General features: G+C 43.4%; 1 protein-coding gene and 1 pseudogene across 1 annotated transcript; both read right to left on the bottom strand.

The window, feature by feature from the left end:
* Nucleotides 1-9,789: 9,789 nt before the first annotated feature.
* NANOGNB (NANOG neighbor homeobox) lies at nt 9,790-11,616 on the bottom strand. Its single transcript, XM_084956834.1, has 3 exons — nt 11,250-11,616; nt 11,074-11,138; nt 9,790-10,522 (listed from the first exon to the last, which is right to left on the bottom strand). Exons 1-3 carry the CDS (start codon nt 11,475-11,477, stop codon nt 10,516-10,518), a joined length of 300 nt encoding a protein of 99 aa, XP_084812960.1. The 5' UTR covers nt 11,478-11,616; the 3' UTR covers nt 9,790-10,515.
* A 6,021-nt stretch (nt 11,617-17,637) lies between these two features.
* Nucleotides 17,638-19,037, bottom strand: LOC100512605 (non-selective voltage-gated ion channel VDAC1-like; annotated as a pseudogene).
* Between the last annotated feature and the right edge of the window lie 5,792 nt (nt 19,038-24,829).

The raw sequence follows: 24,829 nt of genomic DNA, 5'->3' as shown, positions 1-24,829 counted from the left end.
CCTTTTTTTTTTTTTCTCTTTTTTGGCTGTACCTGCAGTATATGGCAGTTCCCAGGCCAGGGATCAAATCCAAGCTGCGTCTGCAACCTACATCACAGCTATGGCAACATTGGATCCTTAACCCATTGCGCCACAGCGGGAACTCCTCCACTTATTAATGAAATCAAATCAGTAATTTATAAATATCCAGATAGCTGAGAAAAATATAATTAGGAACTTAGTAGACAGCAATAATTATTAAGACAATGAGGTGTTGTACAGAGGGATAAATTAACCACTGGAACTGAAAGGGAGTCTAAAAACAGATCAAGTATATAATCAAAATACTCCATTGTGATCATGGCGAATTATGGGTTGGTAAGGGAAGTAATGGGCTATTTAATATTGCTATTAAATTTATATAAAAATTGAGCTGCTAGTCACCCAAGATCCCATGAATGAAGTGGAAAGAAAAAATCTGGAGAAAAAAAAATATACATAAAAAAGTTGACACCATTGTTGGTATCATAACAAAGAATTTCTGTAAAGTAATAATGAAAACAATCAGCTGATGAAATAAACAACGCAGTAGATAAAATAGGAGTCAGAAGTAGACCTGAATGGCCACTATTTTGAAAAGAATTTCAACCTCACTAACAATCAAATGAAGGTAAGGGAGTTCCCATTGTGGCTCAGTGGATTGTGAACCCGACTAGTAACTGTGAAGATGGGGGTTTGATCCCTGGTCTTGCTCCATGGGTTAAGGATCCAGCGTTGCCGTGAACTGTGGTGTAGGTTGAAGACACGGCTTGGATCCTGTATTGCTGTGACTGTGTGTAGGCCAGCAGCTACAGCTCTGATTCCACCCCTAGACTGGGAACTTCCATATGCCATAGGTGCGGCCCTAAAAAGGAAAAACAACCACAAAAGATGAAGATAAGCATGAGCTGCTTTTTTATACCTACTTCATAGGCAGAAATGAAGAAATAAAACAATACTAAGTGTCAGTTAGTGGTAGATTGACAAGAACTTTCATGTATATTTGGTCGAAGTGTAAACTGATTCAACTTATTTGGAAAACAATTTCACACTCTCTTGTAAAATTATACGCGGTCTTATCCTTGATATATACAGAGACGTTCTTGCATATGAGCCTCAGGAGACATGAATGAGAATGTGATATCATTCACTGTCTCAGTCAGAAGTGGGAATAATGATGTTATCAGAATGAAGTTGATGAGTTAAAGCTAATTGCAAGACATGGTTAATTTTGGAACTTAAGTTATTTCCAGAACTACTTTAGAAAATACGTATATTGGCACCATATCTTTTAAAACCTGTTTGTAAGCATCCAAATCAGTAAAAACCTTTTTGAAAGCAAATTTGGAAGTATCACCTAGTTGCAAGGTATACATAGACTTCAAGAAAGTCAAGAAATACTTGCTCATCAACATGACTTTTTTACTTTTTTGAGGTGGGCTATGCCCACGACATGCAAAAGTTCCTGGGCCAGGGATTGAACCTGTACCATAGCAGCAGTCAGAGCCACAGCAGTGACACCACTGAATATTTAACCCACTGAGCCACCAGGGAACTCCTCAACATAACCTTCTGTGTAAAAGGATGTTTACTGTAATATTACAGGCAATGTGACTTTTTTTTTGTCTTTTTGCCTTTTTAGGGCCAAAAGGCCCAAAAAGGGATCCCGTGCAGTGGGATCCAAGACACATCTGCAACCTACACCACAACTCCCGGCAATGCTGGATCCTTAACCCGCTGAGTGAGGCCAGGGATCGAACCCTCAACCTCATGGTTACTAGTTGGATTCATTTCCTCTGGGCCACAGTGGGAATTCCTAGTATAATCTTATGTATATAAAAACTGCATACTCAAATAATGTACAGGTATGGAAGGAGTTTGAATGACACCTAATGTAAGAGGAAGAATGGAATAATAAGTGAAACTATTATATTGATAACCCCACAGAATACCTGCTGACTGAGAAGCACCTGAGCTGTGTAGCGAGCTTATTTCATGTCTCTTTGTGCCCTGGAGATGTTGCAGGTGGTCCATATATTGTCCATCTTGGATTAAAAACTGCAGTATTGAACTCTTGGTCCCGTTGAAGCTCAGGACTTTGATTTCATCCTCCAAAGCTTGATTTACATTGCAGTTCAGGCTAAACCAGTTTTTCTGTGAAAGAGAGGCTCCTGTGGGGCCTGAAAATCAAAAGTCAAGTAGTAATGAGTTTCTACGATTTGGTTACAGGTACAAGAACAATTAAGAATGGAGTTAGTAGTTTCCGTTGTGGTGCAGTGGTTAACCAATCCGACTAGGAACCATGAGGTTGCGGGTTCGATCCCTGGCCTCACTTAGGGGGTTAAGGATCCTACATTGCCGTGAGCTGTGGTATAGGTCGAAGAGGTGGCTCGGATCCCAAGTTGCTGTGGCTGTGGTGCAGGCCGGCGGCCACAGCTCCAATTCGACCCCTAGCCTGGGAACCTCCATAGGCCGAAGTTGTGACACTAAAAGACAAAAAGACCCCCCCCCCCCAAAAAAGAAGAACGGAGTTAAAAAAAGAAACCCCACAACATTGTAAATGAACTGTGTTTCAACAAAATTTTAAAAATGAAAAAAAAGGTACTTTAGAATTTTAAAAAATGGAGTAAAAAATACCAAGCAATGTATTTACTTGTTACCTGATTTCTATTTAATTCACTTACTCCAACTTTTGGATTTTGTGAGGTTGTCACCAGCTTTCAGCCCTTGTTGACACAGGTACATGACTGTTTTGCTCTGGGTCTTCTGTCCTAGATGCTCTGCTAGATTTTCAGAGATAAAATTTTCAGTTTTACCTAAGAGAAGTTCTGAAAAAGACAATTAGTTTATTGTTGAGAAACACAATCAAAAGCTTTTGTAAGTGAATGACTGCATTTTCTTTTTCTTTTGTTCCCCCCTGTCTTTTTAGGGCTGTACCTGCGGCATATGGAGGTTTCTAGGCCAGGGGTTGAATCGGAGTTACAGCTGCCAGCCTATGCCACAGCCACAGCAATGCTGGACCTGAGCCGTATCTGTGACCTACACCATAGTTTATAGCAATGCTAGATCCTTAACCCACTGAGTGAGGCCAGGGATTGAACCTACATCTTCATGGATACTAGTCAGGTTCATTTCTGCTGAGTCACAAAGGGAACTCCTGACTGGATTTTCTATTTCCCAGAATGTTTCTTTTTAAAAATTAATTGTTTATTTATTTTTTGCTTTTTAGGGCCACACCCGAAGCCTATGGAATTTCCCAGGCTAGGGGTCTAATCAGGGCTGCAGCTGCCAGCCTACACCACAGCCACAGCAATGAAGGCTCTGAGCCTCATCTGCAACCCACACCACAGTTCACCGCAATGCTGGATCCTTAACCTACTGAGCAAGGCCAGGGATTGAACTCACATTCTCATGGTTACTAGTCAGATTTGTTTCTGATGCGCCTTGATGGGAACTCCTGGCTTTTTTTTTTTTTTTTTTTTTTGCCTTTTTAGGGCTGCACGTGAGGCATATGGAGATTCCCAGGCTAGGGGTCGAATCAGCTGTAGCTGCTGGCCTGCACCACAGCCACAGCAATGCAAGCTCTGAGCCTCATCTGCAACCTACACCACAGTTCACTGCAATGCTGGATCCTTAACCTACTGATCAAGGCCAGGGATTGAACCTGTGTCTTCATGGATGCTAGTCGGGTTCATTAATCACTGAGCCACGACAAGAACTCCATGGCTTGTGTTTTTATAAGCTATTCTTCATTCCTTTAACCTTCCATTCAATTTGGAATTTCCCTTTCTTTGATTTCATAATTTTTGTTTTATCATATTATACACTTATTAATTTAACTATAATTTGAATAATTTTACATATGCCAAACAATTCTCTGTACTTACAGTGAATGGGTTTTTTTTTTTTTTTTGCCTTTTGTCTTTTTTTAGGGCCACACCCATGGCAGCATATGGAGGTTCCTAGGCTAGGGGTCTAATTGGAGCTGTTGCTGCCAGCCTATACCACAGCCACAGCAATGCCAGATCCGAGCTGCATCTGCAACCTACACTGTTGCTCACAGCAATGCCAGATCCTTAACCCACTGAGCAAGGCCAGGGATCGAACCTGCAACCTCATGGTTCCTAGTCGGATTCGTTTCTGATGTGCCACGACGGGAACTCCTTTTTTTTAATGAAAAAAATTTTTTTGCTTTTTAGGATTACACCCATGCCATATGGAGGTTCCTAGGATAGGGGTCAAATCAGTACTGTAGCTTCTGGCCTATGCCATAGCCACAGCAAAGCCAGATTCAAGCTGAGGGGCCACTGACGAAGCCAGGGCCTCATGGATACTAGTTGGATTCATTTCCATAATGTGCCACAATGGGAACTCCTGGTTTTGGTTTTTTAGCTAAGAAAAATAGTAAGTATTTGTAAGGTTTTAAACAGAGAAAGGAACATAAAAAGATTTTGTAGAAGCAACGCTGAGTAGTTATGTTGTGAGCCACACGGGAAGTCCGGAACATAAAAAGATTTTGTTTGAAAGAGGCTCTGTCTGCCAAGGGGGAATGGCTGGGAAGGGAGCTATCAAGGAGAAGGGGCATTAGGTATAGAGGCAGTAGAGTGGTGGTGGTCAAGGGCGTTAGAGAGAGGAGGGGGCCTGGAGGAGTGAGTGGCAGAAGAGGTACTGAGGGTCCATTGAAGGTTGGGAAACGGAGGTGAGGGAGAGGGAAGTGGGAGGAGTGACCAGGTTTCAGGCTCCGTCCAGGGATGCACAGTGGTGCCTCCTGCAGGCAGTGAACTAGTGGGAGAAGATCCTGAGTCTGATGGTGGGTGGGATGAACTTACTTCACCTTCTAAGACCACTGAAGCCAGGAAATGCATGAGATCACTAAGGAGAGGCTGCCAAGGGGCAGCTGGGTGCAGAATTCAGCAAACACACATCTTGCTTTATTGTGGAGTGTTTTTTATGAGTAAAATCTTGAACTTATGGTCCACATTTAAAAATCAAGAGGGGAGAGTTCCCATTGTGGCACAGTGGAAATGAATCTGACTAGGAACCATGAGGTTTCGGGTTCGATCCCTGGCCTCTCTCAGTGGGTTAAGGATTTGGCATTGCCGTGAGCTGTGGTGTAGGTCGCAGATGTGGCACTGATCTGGTGTTGCTGTGGCTGAGGTGTAGGCTGGCAGCTGTAGCTCTGATTAGACCCCTAACCTGGGAACCTCCATATGCCTCAGGTGTGGCCCTAAAAAGCAAAAAAAAAAAAAAAAAAAAAAAAAAAAAGAAAGAAAGAAAAATCAAGAGGAGGAAAAAAGAAAAATCAAGAGGAGTTCCCATCGTGGCTCACTGGTAACAAACCAGACTAGTATCAATGAGGACTAGGGTTAAGGATCCAGCGTTACTGTGAGCTGGATGTGTAGGCTGGCATCTACAGCTCCGATTCGACTCCTAGCCTGGAATGTCCATATGCCTTGGGTGCAGCCGTAAAAAGACAAAAGACAGGAGAAAAAAGAAAAAAAAAAAAAGATTCAACAAAAAAATTAAAATTTCCAGATCAGAAATTCCCATCATGGCTCAGCAGTTAATGAATCCAACTAGTATCCATGAGGATGTGGGTTTGATCCCTGGCCTGGCTCAGTGGGTTAAGGATCTGGCGTTGCCGTGAGCTGTGGTGCAGGTCACACACATGGTTCAGATCTGATGTTTCTGTGGCTGTAGCCTAGGCCAGAAACTACAGACCCAATATAACCCCTAGCCTTGGTACTTCCATGTGCCTTGGGTGTGGCTCCAAAAATACAAAATAAATAAATAAAATAAAATAAAAATTCCAGATTAAAAAAAAAAAAAGTCAGTGATCCTAAGTTACATGAAATCACCCACTGGCTGGAGCTGAGGAGGACTGTGCCCTGTGTATACAAAATCTGATTTCCCTAATCAGTTCTAGTCTACACAGCCTGCCTACCAATCACTGATAGAAGGTATATAAAACACGCATGCATTCATTCCCTATTGTGAATGCAGAAGATTACATACAGATTTTTCATATAATAAAGAATGTCTTCCCGCTCAACTGCTGAGTTCTGCTGAGTTCTTCTGCTGAGTGGCTGAACCTATATTCTGTTATCACTGAAATCCAAACTCACACTATTGGAAAGATTTGTGATTAGAATCTACGCAAAGATCTGACAAGCTCAAAAACCGTAGGAGTATTATGCCACATGATAAGTAAAAGATGTATAGAGTTCCCATCCTGGCTCAGTGGTTGACAAACCCGACTGGCATTCATGAGGACATGACTGGCATCCGTGAGGATGCGGTTTGATCCCTGGCCTCGTTCAGTGGGTTAAGGAGCCAACATTGCTGTGAGCTGTGGTGTAGATTGAAGCTCAGATCCCACATTGATGTGGCTCTGGCAGAGGCCGGCAGCTACAGCTCCAATGGACCCCTAGCCTGGGAACCTCCATATGCCAAGGGTGCAGCCCTAAAAAGACCAAAAAAAAAAAAAAAAGACGTTATGAAGTAAGTCAATAAATACTGACACAGGACAATTTTCCAGAGATAAAAAAATAACTTCCAATTAACATTACAATAGAATAAGTTTGTTAGATTGAGTAACAAATTTGACAAATGCTCACTGAATCAGAGGGCTTCCTGGGAAATTTCATCAACATTTAAATAATCATTAAACCCTTCACAAACTCTACCATAAAACAGAAAAGAAAGGGATTCAAATCATTAATTAATTTCCCTTTCTCTGCTCTGTCATTTCCATCCACAATGTAAACATATTGTATTCATTACCTGGTTAGGAAAACTAAAACTCTTGAATCCTACATCACTCAATTGCTACCACCCCATTTCTTCTGCTTTTTTTTTTGTTTGTTTGTTTTTTCTTTTTAGGGCCACACACACAGCATATGGAGGCTCCCAGGCTAGGGGTCTAATCGGAGCTGTAGCTGCTGGCCTTCACCACAGCCACAGCAATGCTAGATCCAAGCTGCGTCTGCAACCTACACCACAGCTCATAGCAACGCCAGATCCTTAACCCACTGAAGAAGGCCAGGGATCGAACCCCCAGCCTCAAGGTTCCTAGTCGGATTCGTTTCCACTGCACCACCACGGGAACTCCTACCACCCCATTTCTTCATCTTCTTGTACAGCAAAATCTTTGAAAGTGTTCTATTTGCTGTTTGCAGGGTGGTAATTTTTTTTTTTTCCTGTTTATTGTCTCCTGACTTTACTCCAGGCAGGCTTCACAGCCACTCTACACAGACACTTCTCTTGTCCAAGGCACAAATTAATGACCTTAACACTGCAAATATCTACCGATCAGTTAGTTCCCTGGTCCCCTCTTACTTGAAGTATCAGGAGCTCTCTCCATCCGGAAAAGATTTCTTCTCAGGGTTTCCAGGATCCCATCCTTTCCTGAGATTCCTTCCATGTCAACGTCTGCACGTCCCAAGTTTTCTTCCCTTGTTAATTGTCTCCCTATGTCTCCAGGAACTCCACCTTCTAGGTTCCTCAAGGTCAAGGCTCTAGATGTCAGCTCCTACTTAGAGAGCAAGCATGGAAATCTAATCACAGATATTGTGTTACCACCCAGACAGTAATTGGTTACTTCCGTATTTTAACCTCCAGGTTTGTATATCCAAGGTCCCAATTCCATACCTGTGATTGGATGTCTAAATTGGTCACTTCAGTCAAACTTTGCAATTCCAGCCTTAACTAGATGCCCTACAGTGATCCCTGGCCCACTCCCAGCCTCGCTGTTTTAGCAAAGCCACCTCTGTTAGACGTCGATTGAGTCAAAACCCTAAGCATCTCTCACTCCTTTTCTTCTAGTCAAAACTCAATCTGTCAGAAAATCTAATTTTCCTTCTTCAGAATGTACCCAGAATTCTTCCACTTCTTAAATTACCATCTCTCTACACTAGATATATTTTATATTCTCTGGTTCTGTCTTGTCCTTCCCAACTCATAGTCTATTTCTGACAAGTGGAATAATCCTTTTAAAATATAAATTACGTAATCTCATTCCATGGCTTAAAATTTGACAGTGGCTTTTCATTTCTTTCAGAGTAGAAGCCAAAGACTTTACAAAATTCTATAGGATTGGGGCCCCTGGCAACATCGCTTATCTTTACTGATAATTCCCCTCACTTAGTTTGCTCCATCCCCTCTGGCTGCTTTGCTTTTCAGTAAACAAACCAAGCATGGTCCCAATTAGGGATTTGCATTTGCCATTTGCTCTGAAATTTATTTTTCTAGATAAAAGCAAGACTCCTTTTCTTCTTTTTAAACTTTTTTTTCTTTTTGTCTTTTGTGTTTTTAGAGCTGCACTTGAAGCATGTGGAAGTTCCCAGGCTAGAGGTCTAATTGGAGCTACAGCTGCTGGCCTACACCACAGGCACAGCCACGCCAGATCTGAGCCATGTCTGTGACCTACACCACAGCTCATGGCAATGTGGGATCCTTAACCACTGAAGGAGGCCAGGGATCGAACCCACAACCACGTGGTTCCTAGTCGGATTGTTTCCGATGCACCACGACGGGAACTCCATCATAGGTTATTGAATATAGTTCCCTCTGCTATAATGTAGAATCTTGTTTGTCTATTTTATGTTAGTAGGTTTATCCAATAATCCCAAACTCCTAAATTATTCTTCCCCCACCCCCTTTGCCCTTTGGCAACCATAAATTTGTTTTCTGTAAGACTCGTTTTTTTCTTTTCTTTCTGTTTTCTTGTACTTTGGCCCTCCAGTGGCATGTAAAAGTTCCCAGGCAAGGGATCAAACCGTGCCACAGCAATGACCTAAGCCGCAGCAGGGGCAATGCTGGTTCTTTAATCTACTGAGCCACAGAGGAATTTCATGGCATTTCATTTCTTTTCTTTTTTTTTTTTTTAATTTTTTTATTTTCCCACTGTACAGCAAGGGGGTCAGGTTATCCTTACATGTATACATTACATTTTTCCCCCATCTTTTCATTTATTTTCGAGGACATGTTATATAAAGCAAAGCCACTATAGACTTGACAGTTTGAGCCTATTAACTTACCTTTGTATTTTTTTCTAGGGATCAGATGATGTTTGCGTCCATGATAAAAATATTGCCTCAGTCCAGTCTCATTGAGAAAACTAGTTATTATTTATTAAATATACAACATAAATTAACTCAAAATAAACATCACTCCAAAAAATTACTAATTTAAGATCCAGATTTTATTTTTTTAATTGAAATACAGTTGATTGACAATGCTGGCTACACTAAACCCACTGCAGGGTAATTCTCTTTCCTTCTCTGAGCACTTCCACAGAGGGTAGTAATTTTTTATTGAATTTTTTTGTGTGTCTCTTTAGGGCTGCACCTGGGGCATATGGAAGTTCCCAGGCTAGGGGTTGAATTGGAACTGTAGCTGCCAGCCTATGCCACAGCCACAGCAATGTCAGATCCATAATCCACAGAGTGAAATAAAAGAATTGAACCTGCATCCTCATGGGTAAATGAGTCATTTGTTTCAGCCTGGCCACCATGGGAACTCCCTTATTGAATTTTTAAAAATAAAATATATGAGCTCACATTACGAAAACTTCAGATCCACAGCAGGGCAAAGACAGTACGTTTAAAACTCCTTAGCGCTCCTGACATCCCATTCACCTCCAAGGATTTAACACTGGTTAGTATTTTCTTATTTTCGTAGGTTATTTACGTAGGTAAATAATTTCACCTACATAATGAATGTTTTATAATTCATTTTATTCAATTTAGGAATAATTTCATATAAAACATGTTTCACAACACAATCTATGCATTTATTTACTTTTTTGGGGGGATCTTTTGTCTTTTCCTTTAGGGCCGCACCCATGGCATTTGGAGGTTCCCGTGCTAGGGGTCAAATCAGAGCTGTAGCTACCCGCCCACACCACAACCACAGAAACGCCAGATCAGAGTTCCCAACACATTCCATGCATTTAACATAGATCCAAGCATGTTAAATTGAAAGCCTTTGACCCCAGAGAAGAAGGAATCTTCCTAAAACATTTTTGAAAGCTTCCAAGAGATCAAGAATTCAAGGAGGTGGAGAAGGTACAAGTACTTGGAAAAACTCTCACATTGAAAGCTTATGAGAGATCATTAGCAGTTCATAAACACTGCATATGAGACACAGATTGACCTAGACTATTTCTCAAGTTAGAACTGAAAACATAGCATCTGTGTCTGAAAGATGAAAGTACAAATTCAGGCTTAGCCATTTAGGAACTGGTGCTTGTTGATGAAATCGCATTATTTGCCAGCAATTCAGTTTCCCCATTTTTGGTTTAGAGCGATGATCCATTGAGGTACTACATAAACGATTTGTACATAAAAACACATAAATAATACATCAGAATTCTCTAGACAGTCCAGGGCTGATAAAACATTGATGCCGTTTTTATCTTCTTTCCTTCCAGGCACATGAGCTTCTGTCAATATCTGAGGCCAAAAGGCCCCAAGAAAAGACCAGCATCCAACATATTCAACATCTAGGAAACAGAAGAGACAAAATTAGTTCTTCACTGACATCAGTAAAAATCTAACAGCTCTAGGTGTCGATCTGAGACTATGGCTACATGGTGAAAAGTGGCATGCCTACGTGTGCTTTTTTTTTTTTTTGTCTTTTTGCCATTTCTTGGGCCGCTCCTGCGGCATATGGAGGTTCCCAGGCTAGGGATCCAATTGGAGCTGTAGCTGCCAGCCGAGGCCAGAGAGCCACAGTAACACGGGATCTGAGCCTTGTCTGCAACCTACACCACCGCTCACGGCAACGCCGGATCGTTAACCCACTGAGCAAGGGCAGGGACTGAACTCGCAATCTCCTGGTTCCTAGTCGGATTCATTAACCACTACACTACGACAGGAACTCCCTACGTGTGCATTGTTGTGTGTTGAGCAGAGTGACAGATTGGGCAGCAGTTGTCTGGCTGGAACATGAGAAAGCTCATGGACTATCCACGAACTACAGGAAGCCCAACATGTCCCCAGAGATCAATCCATTCCTTTTCCACTTTGGGTTCTACATAGGGAGCATTCTTACCTCTTCCATCTCTTGTATATTTCTCTTTTGTATAGCTTCCTCTTCTGACGAAACCATTGATTTATCTGCCAAAACATAACATGGGGGAGGCAGTTAGTCCAGAATAAGGATATTGGTTTGCGTGGCTAAGAGTGGTACACGAGGGACTGTGCCAGTAAAGCAATCTGTAGTCATACCTGTGTTTCTGTCACGCTGAATTCAAAAGCCAGGGAGGAAATAACTCCTCTTGTGGGGAATCTGATTAATTTAAACGTTGCCCAAAGGGTGTCCAGGAGGGGTTTGCTGGCTAATCTCTTCTTGTCATGTAGTTCTTCATTTTCTTCCTTCTCCTTCTTTGCCACATTCTCTTCTATGACTTCTTCCTTTTCACCCTCTTCTTCTTCTCTCTGTCTTTTCTTTCCCATCCTTTCAGCTTCAGGATGATTGCTTTGTGATCGCTCTGGAATTGGATCACAGGGTAGAGCTGGTGGTTTCTGTGCAGCAAGATCTGTGGAAGAAGAAAAAAAATTCAGCTGCAGCTCAACTTGACATTCAGATCACAGTGGACATTGTTCAGCGTGAGCCTATTGATTGTCATAACCCAGCCATGTCACACACTGTTGGAAAGCAGAGAGGAAAGCAAAAGCCCTAGCAAAAGCAATGAAGATTTTCATGGCAAGGACAGTTTCAAAGTAATTTACTTTTGGATTTTAAATACGTAATTAAACAATTAAGTACTGGGTAAGGCTAGTTCTTGAAATGACTACATCTTCTTAGAATGTTGACTACTCAAATGTAAGTGACCTTGAAATGAACAAGCTCTGAGTGACCTTCCTTCAAAGACTATTCAGGCTTTCTCTTTCCTCTTTGGAGGGTTTTGGTGAGGCTTATGATTTGTAGAAATTTGTCCACATGTTTTGGTTTTCCCAGGACCGTCCTGGTCTGTGTCCATGTCCTGGCATCTCTATTAGTATTTTTTTTTTTTTTTTGTCTTTTGTCTTTTGTTGTTGTTGTTGTTGCTATTTCTTGGGCCGCTCCCACGGCATATGGAGGTTCCCAGGCTAGGGGTTGAATTGGAGCTGTAGCCACCGGCCTACGCCAGAGCCACAGCAACTCGGGATCTGAGCCGCGTCTGCAACCTACACCAAAGCTCACGGCAACGCCGGATCGTTAACCCACTGAGCAAGGGCAGGGACCGAACCCGCAACCTCATGGTTCCTAGTCAGATTCGTTAACCACTGCGCCATGACGGGAACTCCTCTATTAGTATTAATAACACCATCTTTACTCTGAAGACCCTGGTTTAAACCACATATGAAACGATTTTTCTACTTATGCTGTTAAAGAAAACCGATGATTTAAAATTAGCTGTGACACATCAGAAGAATGTAATTAGGAGCTAAATAGACAGCAATAGTTATTTAAAAATTGAGGTGGTGTTGTGCAGATGGACAAAGGAACCACTAGAATGGAAAGGGAGTCTAATAATAGACCCAACCATCTAATCAAAAATGGACATGTGATCGTGAGAATTACAGGTCAGGGAGGGAAGTAATGGGCTCTTTTACAAATATTCTTCTCAAAGATGGATAATAGAAAGCTGCTAGTCACCAAAGATCCCATGAAGGAAGTGAAGAGAAAAGCCATAAATCTGGAGAATATATAACAGCAAACTGACAAATTGTTGCTCTCTAGAACAAAATCTCCTTACATCAGTAAGGAAAACAGTCCGATAGATCAATGGTGTGTGAGGGGCAGGAGCCGGAAGGAGAGCTGATGGCCTCTGTTTTGAAAAGAATTTCACCCTCACTAGTAATCAAGATGCAGATCAGAATGAGCTGCCACTTTTTACCCACTCGATAGGCAGAAATGAAGAAATCAAATAATAGCAAGTGTTAGTGGTGGGTTGACAAGAACTTTGTTTGGTGGAGGTGGATACTGCTCTACTTATATCGGTCATGTTATAAGAGATGTGTTATATACAGAGCACTCCAGGCCAATCCAGTTTTTCTGTGGCCTATGTGTGCCTGTGTGGCCTAAAAATTAAGAGTCAAGTACTGATGAGTCTCTGTGATTTGGTTATAGGCACCAGAAGGAATAAGAATGGAGCAAAAGAGGCAACCAATTTGCTCACTGCTTGGTTTCTCCTTAATTCACACTTACTCTCACTCTCTGACTCTGTGAAGCTGTCACCAGGTTCCAGTCCTTGTGGACACAAGTCCATGATTGTCCTGTGCTCGGTCTTGTGTCCCGGATGCTCTTCTTGGTGGGTAGAGATGAAGTTCTCAGTACCAGACAGTTTTACCCAAGAAAAGTCCTGAAAAAGAGAGTTTATTGTTATGCAAACATATTCAAAATCTCTATCTTTTTTTTTTTTTTTTTTTTTTTTGTCTTTTTCCTATTTCTTGGGCCGCTCCTGCGGCATATGGAGGTTCCCAGGCTAGGGGTCTAATCGGAGCTGTAGCCACTGGCCTACGCCAGAGCCACAGCAACGCAGGATCCGAGCCGCGTCTGCAACCTACACCACAGCTCACTGCAACGCCGGATCGTTAACCCACTGAGCAAGGGCGGGGACCGAACCCGCAACCTCATGGTTCCTAGTTGGATTCGTTAACCACTGCGCCACAACGGGAACTCCCCTCTATCTTTTTTTTTTAGGGCCGCACTCATAGCATATGGAAGTTCCCAGGCTAGGGGTTAAATTGGAGCTGTAGTTGCTAGCCTATGCCACAGCCACAGCAACACTAGATTCAAACCAGGTCTGCAGCCTACACTACAGCTCATGGCAATGGCAGATCTTTAACCCACTGAGCCAGGCCAGGGATTGAACCTGTGTCCTCATGGGTACTAGTTAGGTTTGTTTCCACTGAGCTATGACAAAAACTTCTTTCTTCTATTTTTTGAGCCACACCCATGACATATGGAGGTTCCCAGGCTAAGGGTCAAATGGGAGCTGTAGCTGCCAAGCTGTGCACAGCCAGAGCAACGCCAGATCTGAATCATGACTATGACCTACACCACAGCTCAGGGTCAACTCCAGATCCTTCAGCCACAGATTGAGGCCAAGGATTGAACCTGTGTCCTTGTAGATGTTAGGTTCATTACTGCTGCTGCACTGTAATGGGTACTCCTGTTTCCTGAAGACTTAGGAGGAAAGTCATCTGCCTTTTCAGTAACTGCATCAGGATTATGATCTATTGCCCCTTCCTTTTATGGCTTTAAAATGATGTTTCTTGATCGGTATATGCACTTTCCTTATTAGCTTAATAGGAGGGGTGTTCCCTGGGGGCAGAGTAGAGGATCCAGCATTGCTGTGGCTCAGGTTGTTGCTGTGGCCTGGGTTTGTTCCCTGACCTGGAACTGCTATATGATATGGGTGTGGTTAACAACAACAAAAAAAGAATCATAGAAGGACAAGTTTCTTTTGCCTACTACTGAGATAATGTCAATCTCATGTCCAGGAGGTGATTTCATTGGCTCATTGAGATACTTGTCTATAATGATCACATTAAATTTATACTCAGATAAAATTATGGATTTTTAAAAAATTAAATCAGAAAAAGTAAATTTCCTTTCTGCAGGCCACTAATATATTCTTTCGAGATACTGATCATGTGTCCCAAACATCTACTGATCAGTTCCCTGGTCCCCTCTTACTTAAGTGTCTGGAGCTCTCCTTACCCTGAAAGGCTTTCCTGAGCTTCCTTCTCCGTCCAGGGCTGCTCCTTCCAAGTTTTCCTACCTTGCTCCTTCTCTGTCTCTAGGAACTGGGACCTATTAAGTTCCTCAAGGCTGAAGCCCCAGATCTCTGAGCTCGGATATATATACAGAGCAAGCACGGAAATCCAATCACCGTGATTGTGTTATCACCCAGTCGGTGATTGATTACTTCTGGGTTTTAATATCCAGGCTTGTATATCCAAGCTCCCAATTGCATACCAGTCACTGGATGTCTAATTGGATCATCTCATTCAAATTTTGTATTTCCAGCTTCAACCGGAATGCCCTCCCCTGATCCCTGAGCCACTCCCATCCTCCCCATTGAAGTATCGCCACCTCTGCTAGTCCAGTTGATTGGGTCAAAAGCCTTGGGATCTCTGACTACGTTTCTCTCAGTCCAGACTCCACCTGTCAAAAATTCTACAATTCATTCTTCACAGTGTACACACAGTGTACACACTGTCAATCAATCAAATGTACCCAGAATTCTACTTCTTACCACCATCATCTCTAAACTACATATATCTCATGCTCTCTGGTTCTGCCTTGTTCTTCCCACCCCATAATCTATTCTTTTGACTGTGTCCAAGGCATGTGGTGGTTCCCAGGCCAGACAACTGCACCACAGCAGCAATGAGAGCCATAGCAGTGACAAGTCTGATCCTTAACCCCCAAGACACTAAGAAACTGCAAGAGTAATTCTTTTAAAATGCAAATTATGTAGTATCGTTTCTTGGCTAAAAATTTGACAATGGCTCTCACAGTAAAAGCCAGAGACTTTACAAAATTCTATAGGATTTAGCCCCTTGCTGTGTTTCTGGTCTTTGTGAACTTTCCCCTTATTCATTTTGCTGCAGCCACCCAGGTTTCCCTGCTTTTCAGTAAATGAGCCAAGCAGGGTTTAGTTTAGGCTTTTGTGCTTGCTATTTGCACTACCTAGAAATTTATGTTTCCAAATAAAAGACTTCTTTTTTTCTTTTTTTAGGCAGCACCCATGGCATACGGAAGCTCCCAGGCTGGGGGTCTAATCAGAGCTGCAGCCCCCAGGCTACACTACAGCCACAGCAATGCCAGATCTGAGCCACATCTGTGACCTACACCACAGCTCAGGGCAGTGCTGGATCCTTAACCCACTGAGTGAGGCCAGGGATCCAGTCCAAATCCGCATAGATCCTAGTTGGGTTTGTAACCCGCTGAGCCACATCGGAAACTGCAAGACTTTTTTTTCCCCCCAATACATTATTATTTTTTTCTACTGTACAGCATGGTGACCCAGTTACACATACATGTATGCATTCTTTTTTCTCACATTATCATGCTTCATCATAAGTGGCTAGACATAGTTCCCAGTGCTACACAGCAGAGCTAATCCATTCCAAAGGCAATAGTCTGTATCTATTAACCCCAAGCTCCCAATCCATCCCACTCCCTCCTCCTCCCTCTCAGCAACCACAAGTCTATTTTCCAAGTCCATGAGTTTCTTTTCTGTGGAATGGTTCATTTGTGCCATACATTAGATTCCAAATATAAGTGATATCATATGCTATTTCTCTTTCTCTTTCTGACTGACTTTTCTCAGTATGAGTCTCTAGTTCCATCCATGTTGCTGCAAATGGCACTATTTTGTTCTTTTTTAATGGCTGAGTAGTATTCCATTGTATATATATACCACATCTTCCTAATCCAATCATATGTTTGGATTGTTTCCATGTCTTGTCTATTGCAAATAGTGCTGCAATGAACATGTGGGTGCATGGGTCTTTTTTAAGGAAACAGCTACCATGCCCTGCAGACTACTTTTGGTGTAAACGAGGTGATGGACTGGGGTGAAAATAGGTCATGAAGGTTTGCCTTTTAAAAAAAGTCCCTTTCAGGAGTTCCCATCGTGGCTCAGTAGTTAACAAATCCGACTAGGAACCATGAGGTTGCAGGTTTTATCCCTGGCCTTGCTCAGCGGGTTAAGGATCTGGCATTGCCATGAGCTCTGGTGTAGGTCGCAGATGTGGCTTGGATCCCATGTTGCTGTGGCTCTGGTGTAGGCCGGTGGCTACAGCTCCGATTAGACCCCTAACCTGGGAACCTCCATATGCTGCGGGAGTGGCCCTGGAAAACGCAAAAAAAAAAAAGACAAAAAAAAAACCACTAAAAAATAAAAACGATAAATAACCAGAGTTTACAGTCCTAGAAAAGGCAAAAAATAAAATAAAATAAAATAAAAAAATAAAACAAGGTCCCTTTCAGATGAGTCTGTACTTATCATCAAGCAGTGCGCCTCTCCTCACTCAGGGTAGGAAGTGCAATTCTCAGGAAGTCACAATTTCATTCATTTACTCAGAAAGAATTTACAAAGTGCCTACAAATTCTCAGCTTCCACTTGCAGCCATCTCTAGGTAAAAAAGAAACTGGACCTCTCTAGAGGGTCCAGCGAGGTCCCCCCAAGTCTGCAGCTGAAAGGACCTTTTTTTGGAATTGGGTTTCTTCGGTACCTCTGAAAGGGTAACACCCTAAAGCTGAATCATCTTTACCCTGGAAGTCTACCATGATATTTAGCAATACTTGCATCTCAGACGTACAACATTAAAAGGTACACTAGGAGTTCCCGTGGTGGCGCAGTGGTTAACGAATCCGACTAGGAACCATGAGGTTGCGGGTTCGGTCCCTGCGCTTGCTCAGTGGGTTAACGATCCGGCGTTGCCGTGAGCTGTGGTGTAGGTTGCAGACGCGGCTCGGATCCCACGTTGCTGTGGCTCTGGTGTAGGCCAGTGGCTACAGCTCCGATTCGACCCCTAGCCTGGGAACCTCCATATGCCGCAGGAGCGGCCCAAGAAATAACAAAAAAAAGACAAAAAAAAAAAAAAAAAAAATAAAAGGTACACTAGATTCTGAAGGTAGCTATGCTGCAAAATAGTTTAAAATTAAACGATTGTACAGTATTCGTTTATGCGTGAAACTCCAGTCCTAGACCAAGCGTGTGGCCACCAGCATTGACACTCTTGCCAGCCAGCAGAGCTGACAGCGTCAGTTTGATACCTGGCTTTAGGGTCTGAGTGTATCCTAATTCTATCAGGCTGCAGTTGTTCACTTTAGCTGAGAAGCAGGCGTCAGGGTCCATCTGGTACTTGGCTGCTATTCCAAAGCCCGTGTTGCTGTTTCCTGCTGTCCAGACGAGATTAAGAGCCACCTCCAACTTCTTGTTCACCTTCTGATAAATGGAGCCGCCAAACTGTCCCATCATTTACTTTAGTGTGAAGCTGGAACTCATCGGTCTTGTAGCCAACAGCAAAGTTGCTCTGGGTCACTCCGGACTTGGTAGTCTCAGAATTCATCTGGTAGCCTGCCAGCCAGCTCTCATAAGCCAGCACGAGAGCACCGAGGATGGAAGGTCCGGCAATATTGAAATCCACGTTGCAGCCCAGGTTGACGTGCTCCCGCTTATACCCGGTCTTGAGTTTGGCTTTTTTTTCCCCCAGTGTTTGGTGAGAAGGATGAATCAAAGGTCAGCTTCAGTCCACGTGCAAGCTGATCTTCCAGAGTAATCTCCGTGCCTAGTGTGTGGTCAGTGTTCCACGTCTCTGGAATCGTCAGACCATATTCAGTCCATCTGTACTTGGTTTCCAAAACTGCCCATCACTCTGGTTGTTTCAGGGTTGGCTGAACCTGAGCTTGTAAATTCCATTCTCAGATTTGATTTTCAAATCAAGTTTTATTAAGCAAATCCATAGCCCTTGGTGAAGACATCCCTGGCAGACTTGCCAAGATCGGCATACACGGGAGGCACAGCCATCTTCTGCTCAGAAGAGGTAGCAGTGGGCTCCGCCTATATCTCGTTTTTATTTTTATTTATTTATTTATTTATTTATTTATTTATTTGTCTTTTGTCTGTTGTTGTTGTTGTTGTTGTCGCTATTTCTTGGGCCGCTCCCGAGGCATATGGAGGTTCCCAGGCTAGGGGTTGAATCGGAGCTGTAGCCACCGGCCTACGCCAGAGCCACAGCAACGTGGGATCCGAGCCGTGTCTGCAACCTACACCACAGCTCACGGCAATGCCGGATCGTTAACCCACTGAGCAAGGCCAGGGACCGAACCCGCAACCTCATGGTTCCTAGTCGGATTCGTTAACCACTGTGCCACGATGGGAACTCCTCAAAATCAAGTTTTATTAAGCCAAATCCATAGCCCTTGGTGAAGACATCCCTGGCAGACTTGCCAAGATCGGCATACACGGGAGGCACAGCCATCTTCTGCTCAGAAGAGGTGGCAGTGGGCTCCGCCTATATCTCGTTTTTAGAATGTGGAGTGGGAATTCCCTTTATGGCCTCCGTGGAAACGAATCTGACTAGGATCCATGAGGAAGCGGATTTGATCCCTGGACTCATTCAGTAGGTTAAGGATCTGCTTTGCTGTGAGCTGTGGTGTAGGTGGCAGATGTTGCTCAGATCTGGTGTCGCTGTGGCGAGGGTTAGGCTGGCAGCTACAGCTCTGATTCAGCTCCTAGCCTGGGAACGTCCACATGCGGTAGGTATGACCCAAAATATACGTACATACATACATACAATGTGAAATGGACGATTTCCTTCTGTGGTGTAACAGGATCAGAAGCCTCTTGTGAGCTCTGTGATGCAAATTCGATCCCTGGTCCAGCACAGCTGGTTAAGAATTCAGTGTTGTTGCTGGTGCATCTTAGGTTGAGCTTATATCCGAGTTGCATCTGTGACCTACTTGGCAGTTCTTGGTAACGCTGGACCCTTAACCCACTGAGCGAACCCAGGGATCGAACTTGTATTCTCACAGAGACAATGCCAGGTCCTTAACCCGGTAAGCCACAACAGGAACTCGTAGGTAGCTTTGCATTTTTCAATGCAGTATAACTGCTTATAGGAGAGCGGGGCGTTTCCAAGCTTATTTCAGCCTTGGGGAGCCAGGGGTCAAAAAGAGAAGTAAAAGGAAAAAGAGAGCTTTTATGTACATGATAATGACGGAAAGTCCCAGGGAAATTCTATTGATTGATACTGTCATTATTGCATTTGTCATTATTGCAAACTTATAAATTTGACAAGAGGCCAGAACTGCATTAGAACTCATTATTGATTAATCATTTGTCAAATCCTTACCAAAGGCCCATTATGTGCTCAGCAATTTTTTAGGACTTTGGGATACATTCGTGAACAAAGCAGACAAGGACCGGAACTGGTAGAACTTAAATTTTGTGAAATCAGGAAGATATTTGCAAGCCTGGTGGGTTTTCTCCAGGAAATGAGAAGCATAGTATCACAGTTAACCTTTTAGAAACTGGTGAGAAATTTCTAAATATTTTTGAAAATAAATTTTTTAAACTTTACGGCCACACCCATGGCATAATGGAAGTTCCCAGGCCAGGGATTGAATTGGAGCCACATCTTCGGCAACACCATATCCTTTATTCGTTTCCGCTGCGCCACAACGGGAACTCCTTGCATTACTTTTGATTTTAAAAAATAATGCTTGGGAGTTCCCGTCGTGGCGCAGTGGTTAACGAATCCGACTAGGAACCATGAGGTTGCGGGTTGGATCCTGCCCTTGCTCAGTGGGTTAATGATCCGGCGTTGCCGTGAGCTGTGGTGTAGGTTGCAGATGTGGCTCAGATCCCACGTTGCTGTGGCTCTGGCGTAGGCCAGTGGCTACAGCTCCGATTAGACCCCTAGCCTGGGAACCTCCATATGCTGCGGGAGCGGCCCAAAGAAATAGCAAAAAGACCAAAAAAAAAAAAAAAAAAAAAAAAAAAATGCTTGGGAGTTCCCTTCATGGCTCAGCAGAAACAAATTGACTAGCATCCATGAGGATGCAGGTATGATCCCTGGCCTCGATGAGTGGGTTAAGGATCCAGCATTGCTGTGAGCTGTGATGTAGGCCACAGAGCGGATGCAGCTCAGATCTGCCATTGCCGTGGTGTAGGCCAGCATCTGTAGCTCTGATCAGACCCCTAGTCTGGGAACCTCCATGTGCCATGGGTGTGGTCCTAAAAAGCAAATTTAAAAAAAAACAAAATGCTTGAGGAGTTTCCATTGTAGCTCAGCAGTGATGAACCCAACTAGTATCCATGAGGACTCAGGTTCGATCCCTGTCTTCACTCAGTGGGTTAAGGATCTGGGGTTGCCCTGAACTGTGGTGTAGGTCACAGATGTGGCTCACATCCCGCGTTGCTGTGGCAGTTGTATAAGCTGGCAGCTACAGTTCAGATTCGACCCCTAGCCTAGGAACTTTTATATGCCCTTAAAAGCAAAATAAAATAAAAAAATAAAAAATAAGGTTTGAAGACATGTATCTTGAATCCTGAGGTTTTAAAGTGCGTCCCCCATTTGCCCTTGTCCTCCTGCCCCATTCCAGTCCCCATCCTGCCTCTACCCACTGGATACCAGAAGCAGCACCCCTCCCCCAATAACTTCTACAGATGTCTCCAGGCGTGGCTCAGCGGCCCCTGGGGACACACTGCCCCATTTGAGAAGCATTGTTCTAGTGTATCAACATGGCTTTCCCGGTTCCCATTGCAGCCGAATCTCTGTTTGGAATTCTGATTCCCTCAGCAGTCCCCTCAGCTCCCTTTCATCCAGATCAACCAGGTTTTTATTTTATTTATTTATTTATTTATTTATTTTTCTCTTTTGGCTGCCCTGTGGTCCATGGGGTTCCCAGGCCAGGGATCAGATCTGAGCCTCAATTTTGAACTAAGCTGCAGCTGCTGCAACACCAGATTCTTAATGCACTGTGCAGACCAGGAATTGAACCTGCATCCCCGGGCTCCTGAGATGCTGCCAATCCCGTTGCACCACTTTGGGAACTTCCAGATCAACCAGGGTTTCTTTAAAAATTTATACATACATATGTATAAATACATACAAACACACACATGTATATACATATATACATTTATATACATACAAATACATATAAACACATGTATTAATTATTATATATATATTTAGGGCCACACTCATGGCATATGGAAGTTCCCAGGCTAAGGGTCAAATCAGAGCTGCAGCTGCCAGTCTATGTCACAGCCACAGCAATGACAGATCTAGATGCATCTGTGATTTACACCACAGCTCACGGCAATGCCGGATCCTTAACCCACTAAGCAAGGCAAGGGATCGAACCTGCAACCTCATGGGTCCTAGTCGGATTCGTTAAACACTGAGTCACGACGGGAACTCCTACAGCATAATTTTTAACAGTCAGATCTGGTTTTAGTTTCTCCACTCTTTAGGTATGGGATTTAGGTCAAACCTTTAGTTTTTCTAATACACAATTTTTCACATCTGTGAACAGGCATTATAATGATTACTGCACAATGTGTTACATGCAAAAAGGTCACTTGAGTTTCTTCACCTTTTCTGGAATCACCACTAGAATGTGTTCATTATCAAATAACTCTTTTTTTTTTTTTTTTTTTTTTTGGTCACACACATAGCAGGCAGAGGTTCCAGGGCCAGGGATCAATCCCTTACCACTGCAGCTACCTGAACCACAGCAGTGACAAAACCAGATTCTTAACCCAATGAGCCACAAGGGACCTTCTCACATGACTCTTATACTTTGAAAAACAAAACAAAACAGAACAAAAATCTATCGATGTTTTGTTTCCAGACAGTCAACACCAGAGAGCTACAACGATCACCCACAGCCATCACTTTGTGCTTAACTTTTTCTGTAGTGTTGTGTGTTGGGTAAGGGTGTTCCTGTAATCAGATCACATACCACTATTCTGTTAATAAGGAAGTGACAGGCTCGTTCATAAAGGAGAAGTGCAACATTATTGGAAACTTGAATGAGTCCTCTAGATACACATATCTTGTATTTTTACCTAATTCAAACATGGGCTTTCTTTTTTTTTTTTGTCTTTTTGCCATTTCTTGGGCCGCTCTCACAGCATATGGAGGTTCCCAGGCTAGGGGTCCAATCGGAGCTGTAGCCGCTGGCCTATGCCAGAGCCACAGCAACGCAGGATCCGAGCCACATCTGCGACCTACACCACAGCTCACGGCAACGCCGGATCGTTAACCCACTGAGCAAGGGCAGGGACCGAACCCGCAACCTCATGGTTCCTAGTCGGATTCGTTAACCACTGCACCACGACGGGAACTCCAAACATGGGCATTTTGATCAGAGGATGATTTTCTTTTTCGTAGAGCAGATATTTTCATTTTCTTCTGCACAAGTTAGCCCCCATCCCAAGGACGGTTTGCAGCATTGGTGGAGGTAGTGGTGGAAACAGTTCTCCTTTATTAAAGATCATATTTTCACTTGGTCATTTGAGCCTCTCTGAGTCCTTTCCTGCCTGTGGACAGGCTCCCTGGAGAACATCTTTGTGTTTCTCTTGGATAGAAGTGAAAGATGAGCTCTCATCACGTGTTTCAGGCATGAAGAAAGCTTCACTTTCAAGTTCTCTCTGGGTGCCAATCCTGAAACTTAGTAAGAACCCTGCTTCTCCTTAGTAGGCACAGCTGACCCTGGCTTTCATGTGCTTGGGAACTGGGCCTACCAGGATCTACAGTTCCTACCAGGTTAGATGCGTTAGAGTCAGGAACTTTGCCAGTTTCAATCCTGAAGGACCCTGCCTTCCGGTTTTAAGTTCATCCTAGAAGAATAGCGAAGATGAATTTTAGTTTACCTTTTAGCCATTGTACACGCTCCAATGGCGCCATCTGCTGCCAGGAAGGGGAACAACACTTTATCCGCCTTTTAGAAAGGAGGGTGGAGGAATTCCAGTCGTGGAGCAGTGGTTAACGAATCCGACTAGGAACCATGAGGTTGCGGGTTGGATCCTGCCCTTGCTCAGTGGGTTAAGGATCCGGCGTTGCTGTGAGCTGTGGTGTAGGTCGCAGACGCCGCTCGGATCCCGCGTTGCTGTGGCTCTGGCGTAGGCTGGCAGCTACAGCTCCGATTCGACCCCTAGCCTGGGAACCTCCATATGCCGTGAGAGCGGCCCAAGAAATGGCAAAAAGACAAAAAAGAAAAAAAAAAAAAAAAAAAAAAAAAAAAAAAAGAACAAGAAGAAAGAAAGGAGGGTGGAGCAAAGTCCGGGGGTGATTGCCTCCTATCTGCTTCCTTCTGGGGCTGTTTAATCAGAATCCTCCTGGATTGAGGACTGAGTAGCGTTTGTGGACCAGTATTTGTTTACATTTTAAGTCTGCACCTGCTGTTAGAGTAATAGTACTCCAACTTTTTCCCCCTTTATAGCAAGGTTTTACTTAGAGTCAATTAAAAATACATATATAACTCTAAAGACATTTTTCCTCAGATATTTTTGGTATGTTGTAATTTCCTAGGAGTTTCTTCATTTTTATTTTTTAAATTTTATTTATATTTATTTATTTTTGTCATTTCTAGGGCCGAGTGGCACATGGAGGTTCCCAAGCTAGGGGTCTAATCGGAGCTGTAGATGCCCGCCTACGCCAGAGCCATAGCAAACGCCAGATCCAAGCTGCGTCTGTGACCCACACCTCAGCTCACAGCAACGCAGGATCCTTAACCCACTGAGCAAGGCCAGGAATCGAACCCGAAACCTCATGGTTCCTAATCGGATCCATTAACCACTGAGCCACAACAGGAACTCTGCTACTGTTTAATTGTGTTGAGAAACTATTAGGTTCTCTTTTGAAACAATATCATGACTAAGGCACTCTGTTTCCCTTTTCTCCCTGTGGACAAGGAAGAATGCTGAATGTAATGTTCAAGCATGATTTCTAGAGATAAAGCCACAATAGTTAATGCATTTGCTTTTTTCTCTTCTTCAGAGTTAAAACATTCTCTTTTGATTTAAACTGGTTTATTGTAACTATATAATGTAATTTAAGCCACCTCAAATCTAGTTTGGAAATTAAATATATATATATATTTTTGCCTTTTCTAGGGCTGCTCCCACAGCATATGGAGGTTCCCAAGCTAGGGGTCTAATCGGAGCTGTAGACGCTGACTTACGCCACAGCCATAGCAATGCGGAATCCGAGCCGAGTCTGCGACCTACACCACAGTTCACGGCAACGCCAGATCCTTAACACACTGAACCAGGCCAGGGACCGAA

This window comes from Sus scrofa, chromosome 5 (assembly GCF_054392235.1).
Source record: "Sus scrofa isolate SSC_HxYL_T2T_F1_AM1 chromosome 5, Sscrofa_HxYL_maternal_Yorkshire_Landrace_v2.0, whole genome shotgun sequence".
Lineage (NCBI taxonomy): Eukaryota > Metazoa > Chordata > Mammalia > Artiodactyla > Suidae > Sus > Sus scrofa.
The sequence above is the reverse complement of the archived record's forward strand: the minus strand, read 5'-3'. Positions and strand labels throughout refer to the sequence as shown.